Here is a 27,132-nt window from a genome sequence, read left to right as displayed (position 1 = left end):
CTGCATAGTACTGGAAAAATTCAAACCAGCTTTCAAGCATATTGGAGTTTTGAAAACAAAACTTGCATACCTGAAAGTTGGTTTGTCTTTTTTTCCCTTTCTGAATTATTTGGTTTAATAAGGTACTATATCTCTTTGTAAATGCTGTCAAACTTCTGTTATTTTTTTTCTAAAGCACTTTGTTGCTTACATGTCATTAATAAATTAATGTGCAAAAGAGAAAAGACAATTAATGAGAGAAAAATTGTGATGTAAAATTAAATTTCAAAAGAATAGAAGAAAAAATTAAAGAAGATCTTGGCAGATGGCTAGAGCTGCAAAGTGAATAGCACTTAGACCAGAAGTGCTTAGAATATGGGAAGGGAATAATGAGGAGAAATAATTTTTAATGAATGGAGCATTTCACAGTGCTTTATAGTTACTGCAGTTGCGATGAAGAAGGTAGAGATGTGTTTTGTCATGCAAAGCATTTCATATTGTAGAACTAGTAAGTCCGAATGTTTTTAGTTCTGCTTTGATGTCTTAAATTTATAACTTGTGACCAACCAGTACTCTTGTAGAAACAAATTTATTCCTGTTTCTTGTACTGCAAAATAGTAACATGTGTATTCTCCTGTATCCAGGTCCTTTCTCTTGAAAAGCAGGCAAGATCTCCAGATCATCAACACTCAGCCCAAGTAAAAAGGCCATCTCTTTCCAAAGATGCACGAAAATCATCTTTTAAGCCTCAGGTTCCTGTCTCGCCAACATCTGATCCAAACAAGTCTGTTCCAGCATCCCCAGTGACTGACAGCGATAAAAAGACTGATACAGCTGATAGAAGTCAGCCCCCCAGTGCCAGCCCGCAGCGGCCGACAGATCTCAGCCGCAGCTCCTCCAGTCTTCACGCCTCCAACTTCTCCTGCTCCCCCAGCCACCTGTCGGTGAAGGAGCCCACGCCCAGCATCGCCTCGGACATCTCCCTGCCCATCGCCACGCAGGAGCTGCGCCAGAGGCTGCGGCAGCTCGAGAAGTACGGCCTTCACTGCTTGCTCCTGCAGCACATCTCAGCTGGTTCACAAGAGCACGGCACCAAGCACGAGTGCTCAGTTCACATCTCAGTCACACTTTTCACTGTGCAGTCATTATGATTTTCTGCTTCTTCCTGGTATCTCAGACAGAAGCTGCAACTAGAAATTCCTTACTGTGATCATATGGAAGATAAAGCCCCATTTCTTCTCACTTCTCTTCTTCTGCACTTTGTAGTTTCATAGCAGTGGTTGCCTGTTTCACCACTGAATCCTATTAGCATTAATTGAGCCAATTAAGCTGGAAATGGTTGGTCTTTTTAAATAACTCAGAGATATTTGACTATAAAGAATGTTAAATGGGTAGTCAGTTACTATGCAGTCACTGAAGTTTGCTGCAGCCGTGCCAGCCATGCTTTCTTAAATTCTTGGGGTTTTTTTTTTTTTGGTTTGTTTTTTGTTGTTGTTGTTTTGGGTTTTTTGTTTTTCTTTTTGTTTTTTTTTTACTTGCTTCAGTGATTCAGTGAGCAGCTATACATACCAAGTACAGACAGCTGAACAGCCATCCTGCTCTCAATAGGAGACTGGAAACTATTCATTCCCTATTCATAGAGCTTCTCTGCAAATCTAAGTAGGAAGATTTTTTTTTTTTTTGCAAGGGATTGAACCAATTCATCTTTTTCTCTGTCAGAGTTCATAGAATCAACTGAGTCATAGAGGTGGGACAGAATCTCTGGTTGGTCATCTCTCTGCTCAAAGCAAATCCTTCTTCAAAGTTAGATCAGGTTTCTTAGGCCTTATCCAAACAACTTTTGGTTGTCTCCAAGGACAGAGATGCCATAAACCTGTTCAGCAACTCCGCTGCTTAACTACTCCACTGTTAAAATGTTCTTCCTTATTTCTTTTGAAATCTATCTTGCTGCAGCTTGACTATGGCCTCCGTGTACAACCCTGAGGAGTCTGACTTGGTCAATGTCTGTTTTAAGTAGTGGAGGGGCTACAGTTGAGTCTGCTGTTGGCTCTCTCTTCTGTTGGTACAAATATACCACATGCTTATGTGCTCCGGAGTCCCACTTATCTTCATAGTTACATACTAACTTGTCTTGACTTGGTCAGTCTCTCTCCTGACTGAGTCCAAAACTGAGTTAGGATTTGTTAATTGTGATAAAGATTGAAATGCTACTCCTTATGTAATGCATAAATGTCATACTTTGTCATTTGGTAAGAGTGGTAAAGCTATGGGTAATGAGGTCCTTTATTGCAGACCACATGTTTTTAGGTGCTCTGATTGTTTTTTTATTATTATTATTATTATTTTAACTGAGAAAATACTGAAATTTAATCTTAATTCTATTTTTTAAAAGTGAATTACTTGGGAGTTTTAATGGAGCAATCACTTGGTAGTAGGTATTCACAAAACAGGCACTCTTCTCCCTTGAAGATAAGATATCCTTCAGGGGACTGAGAAATGGCAAATATGGCCCATACTGTCCTGTGTGATGTGGAAAATACTTGTAGTCAGTTCACACAAATGAAAATGAGCATTTCATGGAGATGAGGGAATGGCATGTGTTGGCCATTCTGTAAAACAAAAATTCTTAAACACAGTGCTTGGTTTTTATTTAAACATGACCTGTTAATGTAAATGTATTCTGATTTTCATGGTGCTACAAGCTATAGAAAAGTAAAATGGTTGTGTTTATATTGTGATTTGAGCTTTTACGACTGGAAGTGGATTTAAATTATCACTATTTTAATCCCAATAATATCTATATTTCTGTGATAAGAGAATTTAGAAAAGAATGAGCTGGTCTTCTAATTGGCTTTTGGCCTTAGGTAAGAGTGGCCCCTGGCTGGAGGTTTTCATTGCAGTTAGCACTATTATTTCCAATTTCCTAGATGCTGCTTTGATGTTTATTTTAGGGCATGCAAGTTCTTTACTCATAAAGATTTTTTAAGTATTAAGGAGCAGCTGACCTCTAAACTGACAAGAATACCTGGTCTATTTTGGAGAGCAGAGTTGTTGGCCAGGGAACTGAAATATGAGAATCTGATGAGGATATGCTCACATGCTTACGCATGTTCTCTTCTTTCACCCTGGTCTAGAGAAGTTAAATGGATAATACATGATTTCTGGAAAAACTGCTCAGTTAAATCTTACTTCTAATGTGCATTTTAAAACCTAAGCATAATGTTCTGCTTTTTTCTGCAGTGGAACAACTCTGGGGCAGTCTCCATTAGGACAGATTCAGCTAACAATTCGTCATAGTTCACAAAGAAACAAACTGATTGTAGTAGTGCATTCCTGCAGGTGAGCATACAATACAGTCTCATATCTGGGCATATTTCTTTATAAAGTTTGTCATATCCTGACTTAACTATTATGTAGATTGGTTAATCTTTGTTATTTTTAAAACAACATATGCATAAATACAAAAATATACAGAGCTATACTTAGAATCAGTAAAAACTTTGTGGAGGATCTTGCTGTGATTTCATATTTGTCTATTATGCATCTGTCAGTTTTTAAATGGAAATTACATTTAGATTTTTATCAGCAGTATCTGAAAGCTGTTTCTAAGAGACTCAATTTCTTACAGAGTGACCAAAACACATGATTTCTAAAAAGCCATATCTAAACTACAAATTGCAATTTAGGAAACACTGTGTTCCCACCTCTGTTCTCTGCTTACTGGTCATCTGGTCTTGTATAAGTCACTCCACAATCCAAAATCAGATTTTGGGCAGGGAAAGTTCTTCATGTACTAAGTGATGGTAGTGTAGACACTTATATTCAGCTATGTCTAGTTGATTTTCTAAGTGCTTTTCCTTGTTTTTCACTTTCACAGAAATCTAATTGCTTTTTCTGAAGAAGGATCCGATCCCTATGTGCGAATGTATTTGTTGCCTGATAAGAGACGATCAGGAAGAAGAAAAACACACGTGTCAAAGAAGACATTAAACCCAGTGTTTGATCAAATGTAGGTTCTAAACTGTGTGTAGTTGTTTTGTACCACGAAAAACACACGTGTCAAAGAAGACATTAAACCCAGTGTTTGATCAAATGTAGGTTCTAAACTGTGTGTAGTTGTTTTGTACCACGAAATTACAAAGCTGTCAAATGAAGATTTCTGTGCTTACTGAAGGGCGAGCTGTTGAAGTTCATGGTTGTCACCATTAGACTTGATCATAACTTCCTTTTCTGCTGTAATAGCTCTTCTCACCTTCTATTCCCTGTTATCACTACACCCCTTTTTGCAGTTAGCAGCCAATTCTGTCTTTCCTGCCTTCCTACACCAGCTCCATGCCCCTTGTACTGGTGGCTAAGCTGCAGGATTTGCTCTCCTGGCAGGTGGTGAGAACATGAGTGCCTTTAGCTGGCCAGTGCTGTTGATCTCCCTTCCTGCCAGAAAGCTTTTGGCTGGCTGAGTGCCTGGCTGCTACTGCTGCCAGCCAGTGCCTGTGCATGGTCACATTGCTCAGTCACTCGGTGGCACTTCTCAGCATCCAGGGAGTCAGGAAATTTCCTTGTAGATTATCTCCTGGCCCATATGTTGGAAGTTGTACCAGCTTGTGCAATATTATATTGTAAAAAAATCCTTATCCTTGCAGTCATTCAAGTCATATCAAGTATTCTTGATAGTAGTTTCTCTCACGTCTGCCCCTTACTGTCCCACCCATCACTTTTCAATAAAGACCTTTCTCTACAGACAGCAAATGAACTCAGGGAAAACACTTCAGTGCCTTCTGTCCAAGGTGAATCTGTAAATCATTAGTTAGAGGCTCCAGCAGATTTTCTTGGTAGTGCAGCTCTCTCCTGTTCATTCCAGGTAATAGATTTATACTGTAGTGACAAATAGATGTAGGTGTGGTATAACCTTGTCCTGACTTTAAGTTTCAGCTCTAGCAAAGAGCTATCTTGGATAATTTTCTTTAGCCATGCAGGAAAAAAAAGGAGCTCTGGTTATCAATTACAGTAAGACTGACCAATCTTTCCTTTTGGAAAATACTAATAGTGAGCTGTCAGTACAGTAGGATCCCACATTCTCTTTTTCTTGAGTCAGTGCTTGACCTTTGCCTGCTGTCTTGTTCGTGTGTTTGTTTTGTTTTACCAGCGGCCTCTAGAGGCCAAAGGTAACAGAAGTCTCAAACATTTGATATTGATATTGATCACAGTTTTCAAGAAACATTTTAGGCAAAACATTGGAGGTTTTTTATTTATTTGTCTCAGACCTCATTTTTTAATTTGGGGAGGAAGATGATTTGTTTTTGATTTGAGTGCCTGTTCAGCTGTAGGAACTGAACTTGCACCTCTGGTACAGAATTCTCGCTAAAGCATCTCTTTGCCTGTCAGGTTTGATTTCAGTGTTTCCCTGCCTGAAGTACAGAGAAGAACACTAGATGTAGCAGTGAAGAACAGTGGTGGATTCTTGTCCAAAGATAAAGGGCTGCTTGGCAAAGTAAGTTGACAATAAGCAAATTCTGTAAATACAGCTTGCTATTATACAAAAGAAAAATCCTCTTCACATATGAGTTAATGTTGGCTGACGCACCTGAATCACGTATGAAGCTTTCAAAAATTACAGGTGCCTTAGATGTCATGCTTTAGTAAGGGGAAGGAACAAACTGCAGAGCCAGACTTAGAAAGATGAGGCAGTAATCTCTTCTAGAGAGTGGTAAGTTCATAGTAACAGAAGAAATGTGCTTGTCAGACTTACTAATCAATCTGTCAGATAAAGGAAAGAACCAGTAGAAACCAGGCATTATTTCAGAAAATGTTCAGACAAAACTGTAAAGACAAACAAGTACTTAGGGAAACACACAAGTAATTAAATTCCCACTTTGTAAAATCCATGAGAAAGAGCTGCTACTGGAGACATTCCCAATGCCAACACCAGCTGTTGTGTTTGTAACTTCAGTGTTCTATAGGCACACATTAAATCACCCAATTTGCTACACACGTGATTTTGGAGCATGAAAAAGGAACAGTAAATTCCTACACCCTTTCAAATTGCCATATTTGAGCTCTGTGAAGAGGATGAGAGAGAGAGAGTCATGGTCAGTTCGTGGTGAACATGAACAGTGTCCTCAGTGTTGTGTTCATCCAGAAGGCTGTTAGTAGGAACGCATCTGCTGATTGCCACTGCCATCCATGACGTGCTCTGGAACTGTGGACTCTGCCACTGAAGGGTGTGGATTTTAAGGTCAAAACCAGCAGCTTGAAATTTTAGGCAGATAGCAGGGAGCTGTGATGACAAGAATGTAAAACACATAATTTACCAATGACATTGCTTACACTGTAGTTCACAGGATTGTCAGATTTGATCTTTAATAGAAAAAGAATGAAAGGCACACACAGTGTATTGATTGGTAATTTAATTTTCCACAGTTATTAATACCTCTGGCATCTGAAGAACTTGCTAAAGGCTGGACCCAGTGGTAAGTATAACATTCCCTTTATTAATAACACTATGACATACTAACAACTACTGTGTTAATAATAATTTTAGTAATACATACTAAATGTAAAAAAATGAATCCTTTGGTTCTTTCTTTTTCAGGTATGATTTGACAGAAGATGGTACAAGACCACATGGTGCAAGTTAGGCCCATGGACACCAGGAATTCCTCATGCATAATTTTGCCAACCTTTATATAATTTTAACACATTGTTTTCAGAGATGTACCAATATTATTTTTATACCTTTACTGATTTATTTCTTAGACACATCCCCAATAATTTTATAACACATGGTCATTTCATTTAGACATAGCCTTTCTCATTGTTAAACTTTGTATTTTATTTTGCTAAACAGTTCTATGTGTTACTGTAATGTGCAATAGTACAGTAAAGTAACCTTTTGTGTTTAAATTGATCTTTTTGATGGCTGTACCTACTAGAAAGTTAAAAGAACATGTTCTGCTGTTTTCCTGCCTTGTTTTGTATCTCACCAAGGTATACTGTACCATGTAAATATATACTATTTTTTTATATTTCTTTCATGCTGGTTTGAATTCAGAAGAAAATTAGATAAAGTATACAGATATTTTCTTCTAAATGCATGTTAATTTCTTCAGATGAATCTCTTTTGTCTTTGCAGCACAATGGTCTTAATCATTTTGTGATATTCTGCAAAAGAAACTGCAGAAAAACATTTTTACTTTATTGTGTTTCTGGCCCAGTGGGGCTAGCTTAAAATGTATAAAACATTAACATTTTAATATTTATATATAAATGTATTATTGGAAAGTCATGCTATAGAATATTATAAATAAAAATGAGAATTCTATAAATATTGTATAAATAGAGGATGAGGTCCACAAATTACAATTTCTAAATCCGGGTTTTCATTTAACGGAGTAAACATAACAAACAGTTTTATTATACAGGTTCAGTTGGATTTTGTTATATATTCCTGTACTCCGGAGTACTAGACATGTGATTCTTTGAAGGTATGAGTACATGGATTTTTCTGTATTATAAAGAAGATCTCTAACCACTTTAAACTGTCCTTACCACCATACTGGTTTCACTGATTTATAAGCAGACAAATCAGCTTGCAAGTTCATATAGTAGGCATATGTAAAGACATGCATTATTTTTATTCTACAGTACTGTGGTAAAATGTGTGTTACCTTCTGTAATCCTCAATGAACACCAGTAGGTCAGAAAGAGGGGAACTGAGATGAACCTGGCTGTCTTTGACAGTTACTTCATTGCCACCTAGTATGTTTGGTGCATGAACAAAATGCACTTTAGGGGTCCATGCAGGTTTCTGAGCAATGCTGTCCTACTCCTGAAGCAGTGCCCTGGGCTGGGCAGGAGGCAGCAGGGACACCATTAGCACAAACTGATCCAGGCAGGCAGGATCTGAAAGGAGCACATCAGCCCCGACAGCTGAGCTCCTAACTCTGATTGTATGAATTATGGGAATTTTTTTTTTTGTATTCAGAACTGATTTTTCTTTTTCTGCTAAGTTTTTTCAGACTGTTAGACAAATGTGCATTAAGAATCCAAGAGAACATCTTGGCTTTTGCAAAGCCAGGGTCCTCATCCTTGGAGAAGTATGCAATTAGACAAAGTACAGTATTTAGCTAAGATTCTAGAATGATGTCTCAGCCAAGAAAGAATTTTAAAGCAGAATGATAAACTCTTGAAATAAGCTTTATTGCAAGACTACTGACAGGACCTTAACTCTAGATGTAGAATTTGCCTACATTACTAGATGTACCAAAGTGCCTACCATAGATGTAGCTTTTTGTCTTTTCCAAGTCTAAAAATTTAAGTTTGTCTAAATTCAATTTAACATGAACATTTGTTATGGATATGTGTGATCTGCATCATACAGCTCTATACAGCGATGGCCTTCACAGTGCCATGTTTCATACAAGACGATTTCATCAAACACTCTAACATTGTAAATTGTACTGTAACTGCTGTTACTGGGCTGGGGAGTAGAGATTCTTCATAAGAAAATATTTTTGTTTGAAGGCTTCACTGTATATTGGAATGTATGAGTAGCTATATATTCACATATCTATTCATATGAAATGTATTATGAAATATATATTTTCTTTGCTAGTTCTGCATTAAGATGTTAAGAATGGAAAGAGAGAATTGTTCTTAATGCAGTGGAAATGCAGAAACCAAATGCTAATCTGAATAAATGAGGTGTAAGAGTAGCAGTTCAACATAATTGTCTTTTGCCTTGGTTCAAGCTGAGGTGGAAGGATTTTTGCTCTACATCTTGGCCAGTGACTGCACAGAGTTTGATCTACAGCCAACAAATAGGGTGTTAAATTGATTCAGTGCTTCAAGGCATAAGTGAAGTCTGGGGACAGAAAACTGCACTTGAACAAAAAAATTCTGTCTTTTAAAGTTTCAAGGTAGAAAATAATGCCATGTTCAGGCAAATGTGAAAGGATAGCACAAAATGAATAACTGAATAATATAGGGCAGGTTTACAAAATAGCTCACTGCCTAGAATTAGGGATTGGTTCTTAGAGATCACATGTTCCATTTAGGAATCTGACATGAAGAGACTGAACTGTCATTGCAGTTCAGCAACTAGAATTCCCATAGTCTATCAGTTCTGGGTGCCAGATCTTCAGAAAAATTCTCCTGAGTGAATTTGGATCAGACTGTGAGTGCCTAGATGAGACTGATTCTTTGGATAGTGGATGCAACTTTTGTATTGCCAAATTCCAGTTGTTCCATTTATATGGAAGTAGGAAGGAAAATTTTGCCTCTGGGAAAAAATTTGCACCTCATTATCAAGTCATTTATTCAATATCAACTGATAGCTTTTCATGTAGTTCTTGTTTATCCTGTGCCTTAAAATATGAACATATGAAGATGTTTAAGAAATGGTTAAAAATAAGCTTTGTTACCTGTATGTACCAACACATGTTCTGTACTATTGAAACTGTTTTTAGAATTACTCTGCTTCACTGACAAGAAAACCAGCTTTCTTAAATATAGCAGTGGTATAACTTGAACTCAAATCAGCATGGATATCACTAGGAGGTGGACTGAGAGAGTTTTAATTTTCTGTCTTGAATCCTTTATCAGAGCTGCAGCAAATGGTGAGAGTTAAAATGAGAACAAAGGGTAATCAATTTTGTACAGATTGCCTTTTTTGCTCATGTAATTCTACATTATGATGCATGTATTTATTCAATAAATGGTTCATATGGAAGTCAATGTGTTGCTTCCCTTTACACACACACCCCTTCTCCTCTCTTGCATATCCCTGTTGTAACTGGTAATACACTGAAGTGAATTTTTAAAATTGTCCTGTATCCTGGCTCTTCCTGTAACCTAGGGAGCCTTCCTGTAAGGTCTTTTGGCAGATTTTTGGGTCTTACATGAGAGAACGTGGAGTGAAAAGTGCCGGATACTTCATGGGATTTCTGCGCTTGCTCTGGAACAGATTCAGTCATGAGGATTAGTAGGTCTTGTGTTCAACTTCAGTGTTTTTCTTTTCTCTTAAATTGATCAATTGAACAAATTGTCATAATTCTAGAACTTTTAAAATAATTTTCATTAATTATGATTTCAAAAGGACCTAGAACTGTATTTAATAGCCTTAGATTTCTAATCAGCAGATTTCTACCAGTGGCATTCTTTCCTATTCTTTCATTTGCTTGGTAAGGCAAATATTGATGGAAAAGATAATGATGTACTGCATAAATAAGAAAAGGGGTGTTGTATCCTCTATCCATTCCAGAAAAAGTGCCATAGAAATTATGCTCTTTGCATTACTTTATACTTAGTTATAGTTCTGTAATTTATTATGATACCTCTTCCCATAAACAGCTACAGCTTGTCTGAATTCATAATATTCAGTCGGTTTTCATAAGCCATAAATAAAAGCAGCAAAACTTCATCTATCAGTCACATCCCATTTAGAATGGGCCTCACTAGATAACCCTTAATGTTACTAACTACAAAATTATGTTCCGTTTGGGTTTTTTTTCCTTAGAGGAAATATGTCCCTTTTTTAGCAGAATAAAAAGCATCTGCTAATCAAGGGGAAGGCACCTAAAGCCAAGGAAAAGCATGGCTGTCTCCACATTTCCCTCATGGCAAGGTGGCTCTGGATTGCACACTCCCTGGCAGTGCCAGTACTGTTCAGGTGTCAGCATTTTTGACTTGGGTCAAGATCAATCTATTCAGTCCTGCAAGGCAGGTGCTTCTTGGATCAGCACTGCCTGTGCATTCACAGATCTTATTAGAGAGCAGAAGTAACTGTGCAAGACACTCCTGCAGATGGCTTTGGTATTGATTTGATGGGCCCACCCCAGCCTATGGTTCTTCTTAGTATTTGTTTAAACTGGTTTGGGCTTTTAGTTCATCCAGACTCCACCTAGGAGCAGTGCTTGCCAATAAAGTTACCAATAAGGGTTTTTTTAGTATTTTCTCAGCTAAGAGCTGAATACAGATTTTGTTTCCTATGAAGTACCTCTTTTAATCATTTTAATTGTGTATATTCTCCCCCAAACAAACTCTGAATGTTGGATGGTACCTTTGGGTGGAAAGAACCAAAACTGCAGATTTTCCTGGATCCATTTGTGGTTGTAGCTGGCTGCTGAAGCAGCCAGGTTATTTAATCCCAAATGGTGGTTTTGTATATTCTAAAGTGTCCGACTGTTATATGCTTTCCTACTGGTTTCTAAGGCAGTCAGGCTCTCAACAATTTTCTCAGGCACCTTCTGAAACATATTTTATAAGAAATGCAAAAATCCACTTGTATTTCTTTTAGTGTTATGCAGTAAATTTAGATGCCAGAGTGGATGGCAGCTCTGGGAGGAAAGTTCTGTAATGTGTATTCATGTGATAGAGATGATACTCTCTGTTCTCACTGTCTGCAGGGAATATTGCTTGCCAGTCATCTACAGTGGAATCCAATTTGAGCAGGCTCCTGCATCTGTTTCCTCAGAAACCAACAAAGTAAAGCCAACCTGTCTTTCATGTTAATCTTTGAGTCCTCAGTAGCTGTAAACTTTATAGCAACAGAATTAAGGCCTAATAATCATTCTTCCCTTTAAGATCCATATAGGAACACGTCCAAGATTCCAGCCTTTCACATCCTGGCAGTGCAAGGGTGTGAACCCTTGGTGCTCTCAGAGCTGGGCACCAAGCACCTCAGCCTCTGTGTAAGGAATGACAGAAGAAAGGTGTGATGTCCCTGCACCCAGCTGTGTCCTGTGAATTCATTCATCAGCTGTGTGGTAAGGGTCTAACTGATCAATTTTATTTATTAATTAAGCAAAGTAGCTCCTTTCTGCAGGTTGTTGCACTAGATGAACCGGTGAGGTCCCTTCCAACCTCAATTCTATGGCTCAAAAGTATATTTTTTTAAACATTAAGGTGAGCTCAGTAAATGTGCTGGAGCTCTGTGCACTCCTGGCCTGTGCTGTAGGGCACTTCTCTTCCTGGGCATTTCTCTTTGTGAGCCCAAGCTCTCAGGGATGGGCATGTAGCTATTCCAGCTGGGCAGAAACAAGGAGTCACACAGCTGGAAGCTGCAAGCTTTGCTGAGTTAGGATTTGATAGGAATTTAAAATACATTAATCTGTGCATAGAACTTGAGCTGTAATGTAGATACACTAGCAAAATGGTAAATGTAGGTACTGAATGAAGGTCAGTAATTTTACTTGATAACTGGGACAAAATCCCTTAACTCAAAAAGGGTGCATACATTTAACAAAGGTTGTTTCCAGCATGAAATTTCAAACATGTTTTTTTTTCCTTTTATTCTAGTTGAATTTGCAAGCTAATGTGTTATTCTACACACTCTGAGAGCCTGACAACTTAAGCTTACTAAGCGTGTCACAATGATTAATAATTTAATACAGAATATTTTGCAAGACAGTTTCAAGCAGACTTCCCATGGGAGAAATACTTCAACTGATAGGCTGAAATCCCTGACATGGTTTCCATGATTGTTGTTGCTATCTCTTGGGTTAAGCTGAAGTTACTGTGTTGCAATGTTTTCCATCTACAATTTATAGGAAAGTTTATCTAGTTTTGCATGGATCATGAAATTCTTTGAGCTCAAGCAACTATGATAGCCACTGAATGGGTGCTGTGTTGTAACTTCCAGCTCGGAGTCCCACTGGATACATTTGATGAATTGACAACTGCATCCAAAAGATCATCTCTAGACCTGCCATTTATCCAGGTGATGACAATGAAATAAAGGGTAAAAATGAGTTAAGGGAAATGGATATTCACGACTCGTGAATGGTATTGGTAGCAATGCTGGTTCGTTTTATTTGGTAAGTCATTAATTAATTTGCATGTAAAATAAGTTGGAATCAAAAGTTTTAAATACTAAGATTAGCTTTCTGACAAGTTTCAATCTTAGTTTTAGGCAACTTTGTCCTATGCCATATTTTTTTATTCAATATGCTTTTTCAAGTTCGGATTATTTGAGACATAAATAATGCTTAGTTTCTATTCTTTTAATAAAAACATTTTAGTTTTGCTAATTTTTCTTTTCACATTGAGACATTAAAGTTTTTCCATGTATAGTCATTAGTGCCCAGCATTTATTTCTGAAGGTACTGTTATATTCCACTAGATGGTAGTGCAGACCCTATTATTCTCAGAATCGTTTTATGCTGCCTGTGCACTGCATTTCTTGTACAATAAGGAAGTGGTCTGGATGAGAGGCATGTTTGGGAGTGCAGCCTCAAGTCACCCTGGCTTAAAAGCAGTGAACAACAGGTATGGTCCTCACTGTGCTCTGCTTTCCCCCTTTCCTCTGAGGCTCTGGAGATCCTAAAAGAATTGAGTTTCATAATGGGGGATTCAATTTGCCAAAATGGTTCAGTAGAAGTATTTAGTCATGAGACACAGGGAAATTTAAAAATTGGTCCATGATGTGAGGAAACATCAAACTTCTGGAAGATTAAGGTTCTCAGTTCACCAGAAATTCTGCATGCTTCTGTCTGTAATTCACCATAGGTGTTTCATGCCTTAGATGCCAAATTAGATTTGATTCTAGAATTCCCTTGAGTTGCTGGCACAACTTTAATGAGATTAAGTGCAAATAGTTGAAATTAGTCAGAAGCAGGCAGAAGTGAAATTATATTTTAGGACATGGAAAACAGTCTTGATCAGCACATTTGAAACATCACTATGCTTTAAGTATTTATTGTTGATTCAAGCATGTGGCTAGAAACTCAGGATAGCTAACAAATCCATCATGGAGCAGTACAATTAACACAGCTAAAAGGGAAGACAGATGAAATTCTACTAGAAAAAATAAGTTAAGAATCAAATTTTCTTTGTTTAAGGACATGATCAGAAGGTTTGCTGAAACACAGGTCTTGTGATTGTTAAAACTGTTTGATGCCCAGAACAGAATAAATGACAAGTATGTCTAAATTCAGTGGCTATGGAAGCCCTCATGGGTGCCTGGCTCCACATTTCCCCCCAGGCTGATACTACACTAGTGTCAGTTTTGCATGCAGGCAGCAGGACATGCAGCCTGTAAAAAACCCCAGTGGGCTTTGGTCAGGGCTTCTGGTCTGGATCCAAGGACATGGGCAACACCCTTGCTGACAAAGCCAAGACAGATGTGAGAGACAAGTGAATGCTGGTATAATGTCCAAGCAATGTAAAGCAGTTTGCTCTGTGTTTGAGTGTGTTTATATATGAGCAAATCATGTCCATTCTGATATTTGTACAGTATTTTCATGTTTTGTACTAGACAGATGGGACAGAGATGGTGTCATAGCTAAATGATGCATGTCTATCACAATGAAACCTCTAAGAGCACTTGTAAAATTAATAATAACAGAGATTTTGTACCTTAGAAGCAATTTTTCTCTTAAAGACTAAAATAGAATGAGAGTTGCAAGGAGACAGGACACTTAAAAGAGCAGCAAATCTCTATCAGAATGTAATTTAATAGGGTTAAAGTAATACAGACATAGCATTTGTAATTGGAGTGTTTTATATCTGGAACAAATTAACTGACAAACTAGTATTCTAAATTTACTCAGTGATACATAATATTCTGAAAGATGGCAATGATTTTATACTAGAATATATTTGCTGTAGCTGTAATGAAAAATTGCTTTTTTTTACAGTGGGATGGATTCAGCTATGCAAATACTGTTATTGTAATTTCTTTTTGTGAGCATCTTATACCATTTCAGAAATATTTCTATTGTCATGGTAATAATAGTGAGCAGAGAATAATTACAGTGACTTGTAACACTGCTTATATGGAATGAGTGATAACGGTAAGAGCATAACAATACAGCAAATAATAATTATAGAACCATAGAATGGTTTGGGTTGGAAGAGACCCTAAACATCATCTATTTCCAACAGCCCTGCCATGGGCAGGGACGCCTTCCACTAGACCAGGTTGCTCAAAGCCTCACCCAGAACAGTTCCGGGGGTGGTACAGCCACAGCTTCTCCGAACAACCTGTGCCAGTGCCTCACCATGCTCACAATAAAGAATTCCTTCCCAGTATTTAATCTAAAACTCCCTCTGTCAATTTAAAGCCATTCCCCTTGGTCCTGTCTCTCCATGCTCTTACAAACTCCCTCTCCTCACTTGTAAACCCTTTCGGCACTGAAAGGTGCTCTGAAGTTTCTCCAGAGCCTTCAGTTCTCCGGGCTGAACACCCCAAGCCCTCTCAGCCTGTCTCCATGGGAGAGGTGCTCCAGCCCTCTTCATGATATAATAACTAAATATTTTGTCACAGAGAATCCTAACAAAGCAAAGAAAACGAAGTTGCTGAGCTTTTCCAGCTTAAATTGAGCAGGGTGTGGATGCCGGCAGTAGCGGGGAGCTCCCGCGGGGCGGCAGTTCAGGACTTCGGTACCGTCGGCAGCGCTCCAGGGAGTGGCTCTCCCGAGCGGCTTTTGCATTCCCTCTGAGCATTTAATTTCCTTATTTTTGTGTGAGTTAACAAGGATCAATTTTTTTTTTCTTCTGCAGTGATTTTTTTTTCTACTTAATCTCTTAAACTCTAAAATTGATTCGTGTTAATATTAATAATTTAAGGGAAATAAGCCTTTTCACGGTCTAATCACACCAGCATTGAGAAGTGACAGTTGCCTCTGAATAAAGGATGGCATGATTGGCAGGATTACCTTCAGGCAAGGGGAGATCTGGAGAAGTGGAATAGTGTGAAACTTCATCTTTCTCCCATGCTGTTCGGATTATTTATCAAAGTATGCGAAGATCAAAAAAAAAAAAATCAAGGGAAATGCATGCATGTAAATTATTAACAGCCTGCCTCAGAGGATGAGCAGATTTTGTTCATACTGTATTAACTATAACAAATTTTATTACATAGTCAAAGAGAAAGAAATAGGAGTTACAACTCCAACATGGTAGTAGATAACATGTGAAAATAATCTCATAAGAAACTAATATCTACAAAATAACATTGTAAATATAAGTAAATATTGTCAAGAAAGCATCTGACATTCAGGGAACTACTTGTTCATTTTTTTATTTATACTGCTGACTCTTAGAGGTCGAAATGGAATGCTTGCTCTAGCCCAAAAAACAATATTGTGGTGTGAGCAGTCTGTAACCGAGATCTCTAATGCAGGGCACCAACAAGAATAAAGACTGGTTCATGAAGCAGTAGCACAAAAGCAAATCTTTATTTGCTGTTGCTCAGCAACCATGTGCGAAAGGCCCATTTTTCATTTTTGCCTTAACTTGACAGGAAAATGATAATAAATATGAGATTATTATCACAGGGTATAGATTATTTTGAACAGATGAACAGATATGTCAGAGAGAGGCATGTAATTTGGTACTCTTGAAAGGGAGAATATTAGAGTAACTGAAAATAGAGTTGTAGGTTTATTACTGGCTTGCAGTTCATGCACAGTTCTTGAGAAAACCTAGAAAACATTATTATGCCTCTCTGGTTTCTCTATGTGGTCCTTTAAAATGAATCACTTGGTGTCATTCAGCCTGTTGTTATCTGTGTCAACTTCTAGTTTCAATACCATGAAAAAAACCATTCTGTGGTTGCTATGCAACAGAAATGAAAAGCTAAAATATGTTTTAGTTTGTTTACTAAATGGATACATGTCCCAATAAATAAACAGTAACCAGGTGACTAATGTAGCACCTAATTAAAAAACTAATCAAGGTATTAATGAAATATTCAGTCTACATCAGTTATGGTAAATCCATCACTTTGGATCTAAAATTGCAAAGACTTTTAACATGTGCAGAAAATTTTTAATATAGGGAGACATTAGCACAATGTATAAATGTCAGGTGTTACACATTCTTTTTTGTTTTTACAATTCTACAGGTATGCTGATTGCTCATGCAACTTACTCCAAGCAAAATGTTAAACAGACTCCTTGCACTTAGCTGAGCACCTAACTTGGGAACTAAAGTCTGGTCCACAGGATCTGAAACAAGCCAGCTTTTTATATCAAATAAATGTGCTAGAAAATGTGAAAAATCTTAGTTTTTAACATAAAACTGTGAAAGGCAGGATCATTAAGGAAAATTCTATGTTAAAAACTGTAACAGCAGAAGATGCAAATGCTGCTTTTAAAGGAAGTATTATATTTAATATGAGATAAAATCTGAATTATATAGTATTTTAAAAATTACAATCCTGAAAAGTCCAACCAGATATGGGAACTTCTATAGAAATCATAGTTAGTTTTCTGTTTGCACAGTAAAGCAGCACATGCTGTACTGCTTCAGTTATGCACCCCTCTCTTCTGAGCAGCCAACACTGAGAAATGCTACTGAAAATGCCAAATGGAAAGATATAAATGAAGCCCTTAACAAGATACTTGGACTGGTTTTGGTTTGCAGAAGAGCACAAACAAATAGAATGGGGAAAATATTACAGAATTCAGGATGTGACTCAATTTCCAAACGCTGCAAAGGAGAAACAGAAGACATAATTTTCTGATATACTGAAAAAATCCTTAGTTATTAAACTCTAAATATGATCTGACTTACATAATCTATACATTCTGGCGTATAGGCTATTTAACTCTTGATGGCTTTGGATGAAGAGAGCGAAGTACTCCTATTGTTCACCAGGACTGTGAGTAATAGCATAGCTGTCAGCAATAGCAACAGCATCATTATTGGAGGAAAAAAAGCCACCAGCGTAATTAAATACGTGATGATTTTGTAAAAGCAGTTATGTCCACGTTTCCAGAGATCCATGGAAGAAGGAATACTGTTTATTAAGCATGAACATGAATGCAACTGAGCCTGTCTTATCCCCATTTGGAAGCACTGACACTTTGCAGGTAGGTACGGAAAGGGAGCAGCGGGGCGGTGTGTTCGCACCACGGCAGCAGCCGCAAGATAACTGATGGGATGTTCCCCGGGACAAGCCGCGTCCCCAGCCAGCCTGTGTTAGAAAGCAGCGGAGGAAGGAGCCTTTCAGCGCGGCCGGAGCTGCCGAGAGCAGCTCAGCGATGGAGCCGGGGGAAGCGCTGGGACACAGCGGGGGACGCTAGAAGCCTTCCTCAGCCTGGAGGAGGCTCAGGCGGGACCTTAGGGCTCTCTACAGCTCCCTGAAAGGAGGGTGGAGCCAGCTGGGGGTCGGGTTTTTCTCACAAATAGCCAGCGCCCGGACAAGAGCACACAGCTTCAAGCTGCGCCAAACGAGGTTCAGATCGAACATCAGGAGGAATTTCTTCACAGAAAGGGTGACCGGGACGGGGTGCTCAGGGAGGCGCCGGAGGCACCCTTCCCTGAGGGTGTATAGGAAAGCAGGACCCGGCACTCAGTTTATGGTCTACTTGGCCTGCTGATGTTCGGACATAGGTAGGCCTCGATGACCCCAGAAGCCTTTTCCAGCCTAGCCCCCTCCGGGGTTCTCTGAGTTTTGAACACGGGCCCTGTTCCCGCTGGGTTTTCAGGGCCGCCTTTCCCCGAACCTGCCCTCAGCGGTGCCGCGCGCGGGAAAGGGCGGGAGCGGTGCCGAGCTCTCGCGAGACGAGACGGGAGTTCCGCGGCGCGCGCTCAACGTCGGCTGCGGAAGGATTCGAAAAGTGGCGGGTGAGGGAGGGACTGGGCTGGGGCTGTCCGGGGCTGTCCCCAGGGATCCCGGGTGTCCACGGGTGTCCTCTCCGAGCGCTGCTGCCGTGCAACGCGGGCTCTTCTACGCCGGCTTCGTTCTGCTGAGGCGGCGCCGTTGTGTTGGAAGCTCATCCCGCGGATCCATGAGGGTTCGGCAGCTCTGAGGGAGCCCGAGGTAAGCGGCCCGTCCGCTTCCCGCTGCCTCCTCTGCCGGGGCCTGGCGGGGGCCCGCGGGTGACGAGGGACGGGGCCCAGGAGGGGCCCCCGCCCCTTTCTGTGATGTGGCTTCGCACGCACTAAATACTGTGTAAGTCACTTACCCGACTGGAAAAGCGCTTCAGGAGACACCTAGGATGGAGGGCATGTTTGCGTGAGCAAATAAGGCCCTAGGAGGCCTTTTCCATGGTTTTCACTTGACAGTCGAGAAAAGAGACTATTTTACTACGCCTCAGTGCTCATACTGTTGTTGGGAATGACCAGCTTGAAAAGTGGGTGTGTGCTGGAGAAGGCATCGTGCTTTTAAAAAATAAATTATACAGTAAATATTTATTCTGCTTCAAGACTTATTTACCAAAAGAAAAAAACCCAACAAAACAAAGCAAGCCCTGAAGCTTAATGATGTTGTGAATCTAAATGCTGATTCAGGTAACTAAAGTATGTTGGAGGAGAAATCTGCTTTTAACTACATAGTACATGTGTAACTACTGTAATACATAACATATATATATATATATATGTATATATAACTGATACACTACTATAACCAAGACAAAAATGATCTTGTTTTGATAAACAGTACCTTCTCTAATGTTATGTTTTGCTTATAAAGTAGGGAAGACGAATTCCAGGATGAAACGTGAAGCATTTTTGCAAGTTGTGTCTAAAGAGTCAATTGAAGACTTCCTGCATTACACTCAGAATCCTGTAAGTGAGCCAGTGGATACATATATATCTGGAGTCCTAAATCTGTTAGAGGTGCAGAAATCGTGTGACAAAGGGACAAAAATTATTTGTCTGGTACTTGCAGACATGTGGGAATACTTGCTGTAGAAAATTCAAATGGCCCTTTAAGGAATATAGGCTGAAAAAATTGTCTAATCTGAAATGTGAATATTTATAAACCAACTAGTTTTTTGATACTTGGTTGTTCCACTTACTCTTTTTTAAAAACAGATTATTAGTACTGTGGTAGTTCTGAAAAAATACTAATTTCATGTTGCTGAAGTGCTCAGTTTTTAAATTTCAATCTATGAAAGTTTATTGGTATATAATGATTATGAATTAATCTACCAACACAGCAGAATTGTGTTTCACTAGTATTTGTGCATTCATTTGGTAGTTTGGGCTGTCCACTTGTTCTTTGGTCCATCTTTAACTTTAGTTGAATTGTTCTTTCTATCACTGAATGCTTTAGAGAAGGGTTAGATTGCTCTCTCTATATGAAGTGTGGAGAGAACAGGAAGGAACAACAAAACAAATCCCCTGAAATCTGCTATTAAAAGCTCATTCTCACATTGTGTATACATTGCATAATAATGAGAAATAATGGTTTGCATTGAGGTGTTTTCCACTCAACTTCAGTCTGTCTGGTGTTAAGATGTACCTGAGTTCTTCGAAATATCTTTTGCTTGCTGCCATAAATGGTATGGTCAAATTACTTTCTTAAGCTTTCTAATGGGTATGTTCCTAGTAGAACCTGCATCAGGATAAAGTGTATCAGTTCACCTCTGTGTGCACAGAGCCATGAGCTGATTTAATGCAGCAACTATATTAAACCCACAATCATGTTCTGTACAAAAAGCTCGCAGAGTTTTTTTTCCCAAACATCCTTAAATCTTTCCCCAAGAAATTAGCTATTTCTTTCATTTGTGAGCCTCTATGTAGTTGTAGATGACAACTTTATTACCAGAGTGCCTCTGCTTAAAGTCTCCATTTTTCCCTAAATCTAAACACTTCAACAAAAAAAACTGCTCACTTTAGTTTTCACTTGTAGTGTTTCCTTTTCAATTGATTTGGTTGTGCTGATTCTGCCATCTGCATTCAGTAATTTATTTTAATGTGCCATGGACTATTTGGATTAAAAATGGTTGGGGTTTTTTTTCGTCCTTTTATTTACCATTACCAATTCACAGGAGTTCTCAACAGTTTTCAGCTGTTTCCAGTATCTCTGGAAGCTCAATGTCACTGGCTACAGTGAGTATATTGATTAAAATTGTCTTCATGGCTTTGTAGCATAAGGGAACACAAATATCCATGACTTTTTGACTGTCCAAGAGACTCAAGTTATTTTATTAATTTCCTTTTGAAACTTTCAGCAGTGGAGGACGTGTGACCATGTATTGTCTTAGTATGAGGATCTTCCTTTTTGCATTTCCCTCTCCCTCCCTCTGGAGGAGGCTGTGGTTAAATAAATCATCTTTAAAGCTTCACTGCTTTCCTTAGTTTTTGTATTATATTTGCTACTTAGCTGGTGCTCTAGCCTTAGAATTTGTCTTTTAAACTCTCTTGAAAGTTCTGTTTTTAGCATCACTGCTTCTTTCAGAGTCTGTTTTCTACATATATCCTAGGCTCCCTTTGCTTCCCCATTGAATTTTTCTTTTCCACGCTCTTGATGTTAACATTCATCTGTCTCTTCTGAAACTCCAGGGCTTTGCTAATTTTCCTTCAAGGTTTCTCATGGGCTCTTCATTTTTTCCTTTGTAATATTTAAAAAACATTGCTGTGCTGTTCATGGAGATCCTCAACAGTGCTTTTAATTTTTTCTACTAAATCCCATTCCAATTCAAGAAAATGCATATTTTAGACAGAAAAATAGGAATCATAGACATGATGTCATTCACTGTTATCCTTTCCCCTCATAGATTTTGGAATAATTCTATCTCATACCATCTCAAAAAAAATCCAGAGGCTCTGGTCTTATTAGGAGTTCATTCTTTCTGTTCAAAACAGTACAATCTTACTATGCTGTCTTCTGGGTTTGTTTGAAGCACAGGGCTGTAGAATTCCCTGTGAGGCCTTTGGTTTAGTGTATTTGTTTTCAGTTGTAGAATAGAATAGGAATTCTCTTATAAATATGTAATAGGATCTTTCTTCTCAAACCATTTTGGGACCTTTCTAATACTTATTGCTACTTCTTTCCTTCTTTTCTGTTTTTACCTTTGATTTTTTGATGCCTTGCAGTGTATCTGCAAACTAAAAACGTATTTATTTCAAGATCATGAACATTCTCCCTCTTTCCTCTGAAGTGTTTTTGAACCAGTAAACCTTCACTTCAGTATTGCAAATTACATCTCAGAAACTATCTGTTCTTTTTCTTGGTTGTGCCTGGTTTTCCTTCTCCTCTCTACATATTCCCTTTCCTAGCAGGTTGCCCACCCTTCTTTGGTGCTAAAGGACTCCTGTGTCTCTGAGGTAAATTCTTCTAGCACAGTTCATGAAATAGTTCAGATCAGCCTCGTGGTGCAGTCTCTGCTGGAGACTGATGGTGGTTTCCCTGTTAACAGGGCTTCAGCAGAAGGTGTGGGGTCAGTGGGCTCAGGGGCTGGGTTTGATGTGGGGCTTTAAAACAGTGCAGTGTGCAGATCATATCCCAAATTGGTGCTGTCCTTATGGCTCTACTGGCTGCTACTTTTCCAGTCCTTGCCTAAGGATTTTCTTTCAACAGCCATCATCAATAGATATTTAAGAGAGCAAAGATATAATCAAGAACTTAAATTCTGTGCAGTTTTGAGCTTCTTAGCTAAGGGTGTGGAATTGTCTTGATTGCTATCAAGGGCTAAAGTCTTCTGTCTTAAAAGCAGCACTCTTGTTTCATGATAAAGACTTACTAGCAGGAATTTCTTATGACATTTTTAAAAAATATAGCTTCTAGAAGGTATTTTATCTCTGTAGTTGGAGAGGAATGTAAATTGATCATTAATGTTAAAAACTCACATTAAATGTAGAAAATATGAAGTATAAGCCACTTCGCTGATGTGGGATTGTGTGTTATATTCTGATCATTTATAGAAAAATACATTTGAACATTTTGACTTGAATGAGCTACTTCAAGAATTGCCAAGAAAGCAAAAAGAAGTGCTATGGCAGAGACTGACACAGCTATTGACAGAGAGCTTGATGGAGAACCCTGTGGAAACATGGCACAGGACTGGAGATGATAAAAGTGATGATGACATGGAAATTGATATAATTCCAGAAATGGTAAGAATCTTGTAAAGTGAAAATATGATGAGTGTTTCATGTTTTTGGGGAAATAAAATGGAATATTTCTATAACATCTGAAAACATGCAGGGTTATCAGATAAGATCAGTTCCAAATATCACCTTTGTGCCCATTTTTAAAATTACTTAATTAATGCTTGGGTTAAGCTGAACTTATGATTGGTCTATACTGTAAAAGATTAGATCTGATTATTTTAATTACGAAAGATGTCACTAAGTTTTCTCAGTAGAGTTGAATGAGCTTTTTTTTGTGTCTTATTTCAGTAAACAAATGTTAATGTTGCAGATGTTAAGTTTTAGTAGCTGGCATATGGCATAAAAAATTCACTACCTGATTTGTGATGTCATTTTATTTAATGAAGATCATGAAATCTAGATTTAACTGTCCCTTCCACAAATTTATAATCTATAGAATTTTTCTGACTCAGACTCTTATATGCTGCCTTCTGTGCTGCAGTCTAGATGTAGCCCTGAGAATACTGGGGGAAAATGTTACTTAATTTCAGGGGAAATAAAAAAAATGCAGTGGGGAAATCATTAGAGAAACCTAGAGGCTTGTAGAAAAATCAGTCATCTGTTCAGAGGCCTGTAGAATCACACACTTGGAGTGAAAGTCGCCAGATGGACACTTAGAGAACTCTGAGTTACACAAGACCCTGCTAGTTAGGGGCTTTTCGGCTCTGAAATGGATGTATGTTTGAGTGGGTTTGTGACAGATGAGGATTTTAGTGCAGGATTGCACGTGTGCAGTCACAAAGTTATCTACTAGCTGGAGCTGAAAACCCTTTTCAAACTTTTTGAAAAGATGTACTCTAAAAATTGATTCTTTTGCCTCTTAAATTGTTAAGTTTTGGGTGCCAGTGTGCTCCTTCTTCAAAATAGAAGCATCATAACAATTCAGCTTTGCTCTCTGTTGCTAAGGTTTATTTTTTGTTTGAAGTATTTCCTGAGTCCAAAACAAACTGCAGAAGTGTTTCCTCATCATTGCTTTCTTTCAGAAACAAACTGTAGCAGTGATCCAAGGAGTGGCAGCTGTCGTTACTGCTTCCATACCTGCGGTGGATGAAGGTGTAAACTACAAAGCTCTTGTAGAGTGCATTTTTATACTAAACAGTGAGTATTTTTCTGTACAGAATGCAGCATTTTACAGAGGTGGTTTGATCTGACTGAAATCCAGCTGGCCTATGAAACAGAATTTGCAGGAGAAAAGTTGGTACTGGTTTTAGTTCATATTTATGAGACAAAATTAAGGGAGTATTTACCTAAAAATCAGCTGCACAATTTAGAAGTTTACAAGTTTCTTTCTCCCAGCTGTTCACTCAGTGGAAGGTAACTTTGATTATCCTGTAACTTACTACTACTTTTAAGGGAAACTCAGTATTCCATTATTACTGATCCAAAAACTTGGGCTGGACTTTAGAGTTGCCTAAATACTGCAGTGAGCATAAGCCAGGGTGTGTAAATGTGGCAGGAGCTAGCTGACACTGTGAGGTGTGGTTAGTGTGCTAACAGACTACTGTTTTACAGGAATGACTTGGTGCATTGCAGTAAATAATTATTTCATTACTCCTGTAGGTATCCTTCCTGCATTACCTGCATCTGAAAAAATCCTACAGGACGCTATCCAACGTGTGTGTGAAATGTGGTGGGAGAAGGGGCTGGAAGGGAAGGAGCAGCTGGGGAAGACTCTGTTGATCATTCTGCTGAGAAAAAGCCTGAATAAAGCTGCTACGGTATGCTAAGACTATATTGACTCTCAGGTTATTATTGAATATTTCAGAAAAAATAATCCCTCCAATAAAACACTGTCTTCTCTAGAAGAAATTTTAAAGATTTTTGGCATCAGTTTCACAAGAACTGGATGTTTGGGTTTTTTTTTGTCGTTCCTTTTCATCTTTTCGCTCTTTTCTCCAGTCCAATGACCAAGGCTTTTATTGGAATTAACTCTTTTCATCAACTCAGATTTTAAGTGCTCTATTCAGCTAGGCATAGAGATAGCTTTTGTGGGAAGCTTCATCTTCTCTTGCTCTTTATCTTTCTATAAATATTTTTTATTTTAATTTTTCAAAATGTGTGAGTTACTTGGAGTATTGTGATACACTTCTTTTGCTCTGACTCAATGGGTGTATCCTTATTTCTTTCCTCTGTTTTTGCCCTGTTAACTGAATGTATTGTATGAAGTTTTAAAAGTGGAATGATGTGGTTTTAACATATTTTTCATGGAGTGCCAACTTTTTTTCTGTACTTGAGCATGTCTTTACGTGTTGGAAGTCAGAATTTCTGCAGTTACATATATTATTTCCTAGTAATGTGATGAAATGCATGATCATAATTTCACAATCTGTAGCAATGCATTTCAAGTTCATGATCTAAAATCCCTTCAATTCCACTTTGCATTAAAGCCATGCCTACTCCACTCTAATGTGGGCTTCTTCTTTCCTGTCAGGGTGCAGATATAGTTCGTGTATGGAATCTACATCAGACATTACTTTGTTTTGATTATGATTCAGATGAGAGTAATGAAGTCAAGAATTTGTTGCTTCAGTGTTTTATGAGTGTAAAACACATTAAGAAAGAAGAGGTAAGCCAACTTTTATGTTACAGTGGTTTTGTGCCAGGTTGAGCTTTAGGTGCTTTTAATAGTTTTGCAGTTTGTCTTTTTTTACTGTACAGTAGATAACACCATGAGGCAAATCAGCTCTGACTCTAAGCTATAAATGGTTGATACTCTGTTTTATTGGGAAAACCTGTTTCTATTCTAAAGTTTATGTCTAAATCTTCAGTCCAGTTCTACTATCCTAAGGCTATGAGAATCAAATGCTTTGCTTCTAGTGCATTTCTCTTGATACTTAAAATCATTCCCTGGTGTAATTTCCCCCCCACCCCTTTTTCCCCTCTCCTTCCCCTCCCCCCCCCCCCCCCACTTTTTTCCCTCTTCCTGATAACTAACTGTAGCAAAATAATTTTCCTTCTAGACTCCATCTGGAAAATTGCATTGCCATATTTTGTTTTAAAAGTAGCATGAAAAGAACTCAACTTTACAGAAAAATGAGAATTACTTAACTACATACATTTCTCTCAGTCAACTGTTGCTGTTTTGTTGTTGTGCCTGTGCACCAGAATAGTGGTGTCCAGGCCTTTTTTTTATTTTTCTGGTTAGATGACCACACCACCTGACTTTGTCTCTGAAGTTCTAACTCCTCCCTGCATGTGTATAATAGAAATATTCCTTTTCCTGTGGAATATATGAACTTCTGTCTTTAAATGAGCCTGGAGATTGCTGCAGTATAGGGATATGGCATTTTAAAAACAGAGATAACAAAGGAGTTAGTTGAAATGTTTGACAGAGCAAGGTTTGGATTCCTGCCACAAAGTTCGTGGAGTCTTTGTTACTTACATATAATATTTTAAGCTATCTTAGTTTTGACTAAAATTACCATATACTAAGGCAACATGAGAGATGGGAATGGAAAAAGAAAACGTGGGTGGAAAGAGGGAGCACAGGTAAGACTTTATAGACAGTTTACAATTAATTTTTTGTCTTTGGTGTATTTCACTTTAAGACATTTTTTGTTGCCTGGAAAAAGCATGTACTTGTATGTGTTCTTTTTCATAGTACTTAAAATGCATTAGCTATATTTGATTATATATGGTTTTTTTCTTCTTTTATATTTGAGTCCACTGTATTATTTTAATATTTCATCTTCATATAGGCACAGTAAATAATTGGTAATTATGTATGCAAAGTACAACTGCTGTCTGCGTTTCAGAAGTGAAGTACAACTGGTATCTATGTTTCAGAAACAAATTCTTGTAGTTCTTTTTTTTTCCTACATCGTGTGAGACTTTCAGTATAACGTGTTAATTACTACACAGCTTTTCTAAACGAGAAGGAAGTTTGCACTTTGAATCTTTGAGTGAAACATCCTTCAGTATAAAAGTTGTGGTTTTGTTGTGGTGGTTTGGGGTTTTTTTTGGTATTTTTTTGGTTTTTTTTAAATATGAGGGGAGAAAAGCAGTGGTAGTCAGACTTGGTAATGATTATTTTTCCTGGCACGTTAAAACTCATCCACTTTGCTCCACAAGAATGTGCAGATTTGGCCACGCTTTGCACATTCACTTCTTTGCCCAAGATGTTTCTCTTTGCTCTCCCAGGGATTTCTGGTTCTTGACATTTTGTCACATTTGCATTTTCATAGGCCTGTCTCTTTCTAGGTAGATACAGAGGGCATCTTACGGCACTCTGCTCTGCCATCTGATCATTCGTGGTTCAAGACCTTAATTCTGGATTCTTGGCTTTCTGCTGGAAGGATTGACTGAAAGCAGCAGCTCCCAGCTGTA

The 27,132-nt window shown here is 38.3% G+C and overlaps 2 protein-coding genes across 2 annotated transcripts in view; both read left to right on the top strand.

The window, feature by feature from the left end:
* ESYT2 (extended synaptotagmin 2) overlaps window positions 1–6,614 on the top strand; it is a 77,938-nt gene extending 71,324 nt beyond the window's left edge. Inside the window, exons 19-24 of the mRNA XM_062493844.1 lie at window positions 624–1,012; window positions 3,220–3,318; window positions 3,857–3,988; window positions 5,362–5,467; window positions 6,397–6,446; window positions 6,569–6,614. Coding sequence (XP_062349828.1) covers window positions 624–1,012; window positions 3,220–3,318; window positions 3,857–3,988; window positions 5,362–5,467; window positions 6,397–6,446; window positions 6,569–6,614 — 822 coding nt within the window. The remainder of the gene's footprint in view (window positions 1–623; window positions 1,013–3,219; window positions 3,319–3,856; window positions 3,989–5,361; window positions 5,468–6,396; window positions 6,447–6,568) is intronic.
* Window positions 6,615–19,419: 12,805 nt separating this feature from the next.
* NCAPG2 (non-SMC condensin II complex subunit G2) overlaps window positions 19,420–27,132 on the top strand; it is a 40,684-nt gene continuing 32,971 nt past the window's right edge. Inside the window, exons 1-5 of the mRNA XM_062493831.1 lie at window positions 19,420–19,494; window positions 22,579–22,770; window positions 23,790–23,904; window positions 24,367–24,524; window positions 25,238–25,372. Coding sequence (XP_062349815.1) covers window positions 19,420–19,494; window positions 22,579–22,770; window positions 23,790–23,904; window positions 24,367–24,524; window positions 25,238–25,372 — 675 coding nt within the window. The remainder of the gene's footprint in view (window positions 19,495–22,578; window positions 22,771–23,789; window positions 23,905–24,366; window positions 24,525–25,237; window positions 25,373–27,132) is intronic.

The sequence above is a fragment of the Cinclus cinclus genome, chromosome 1 (genome assembly GCF_963662255.1).
Source record: "Cinclus cinclus chromosome 1, bCinCin1.1, whole genome shotgun sequence".
NCBI lineage: Eukaryota > Metazoa > Chordata > Aves > Passeriformes > Cinclidae > Cinclus > Cinclus cinclus.
Note: the sequence above shows the minus strand (reverse complement) of the source record. Positions and strands in the feature narration are given on the sequence as shown.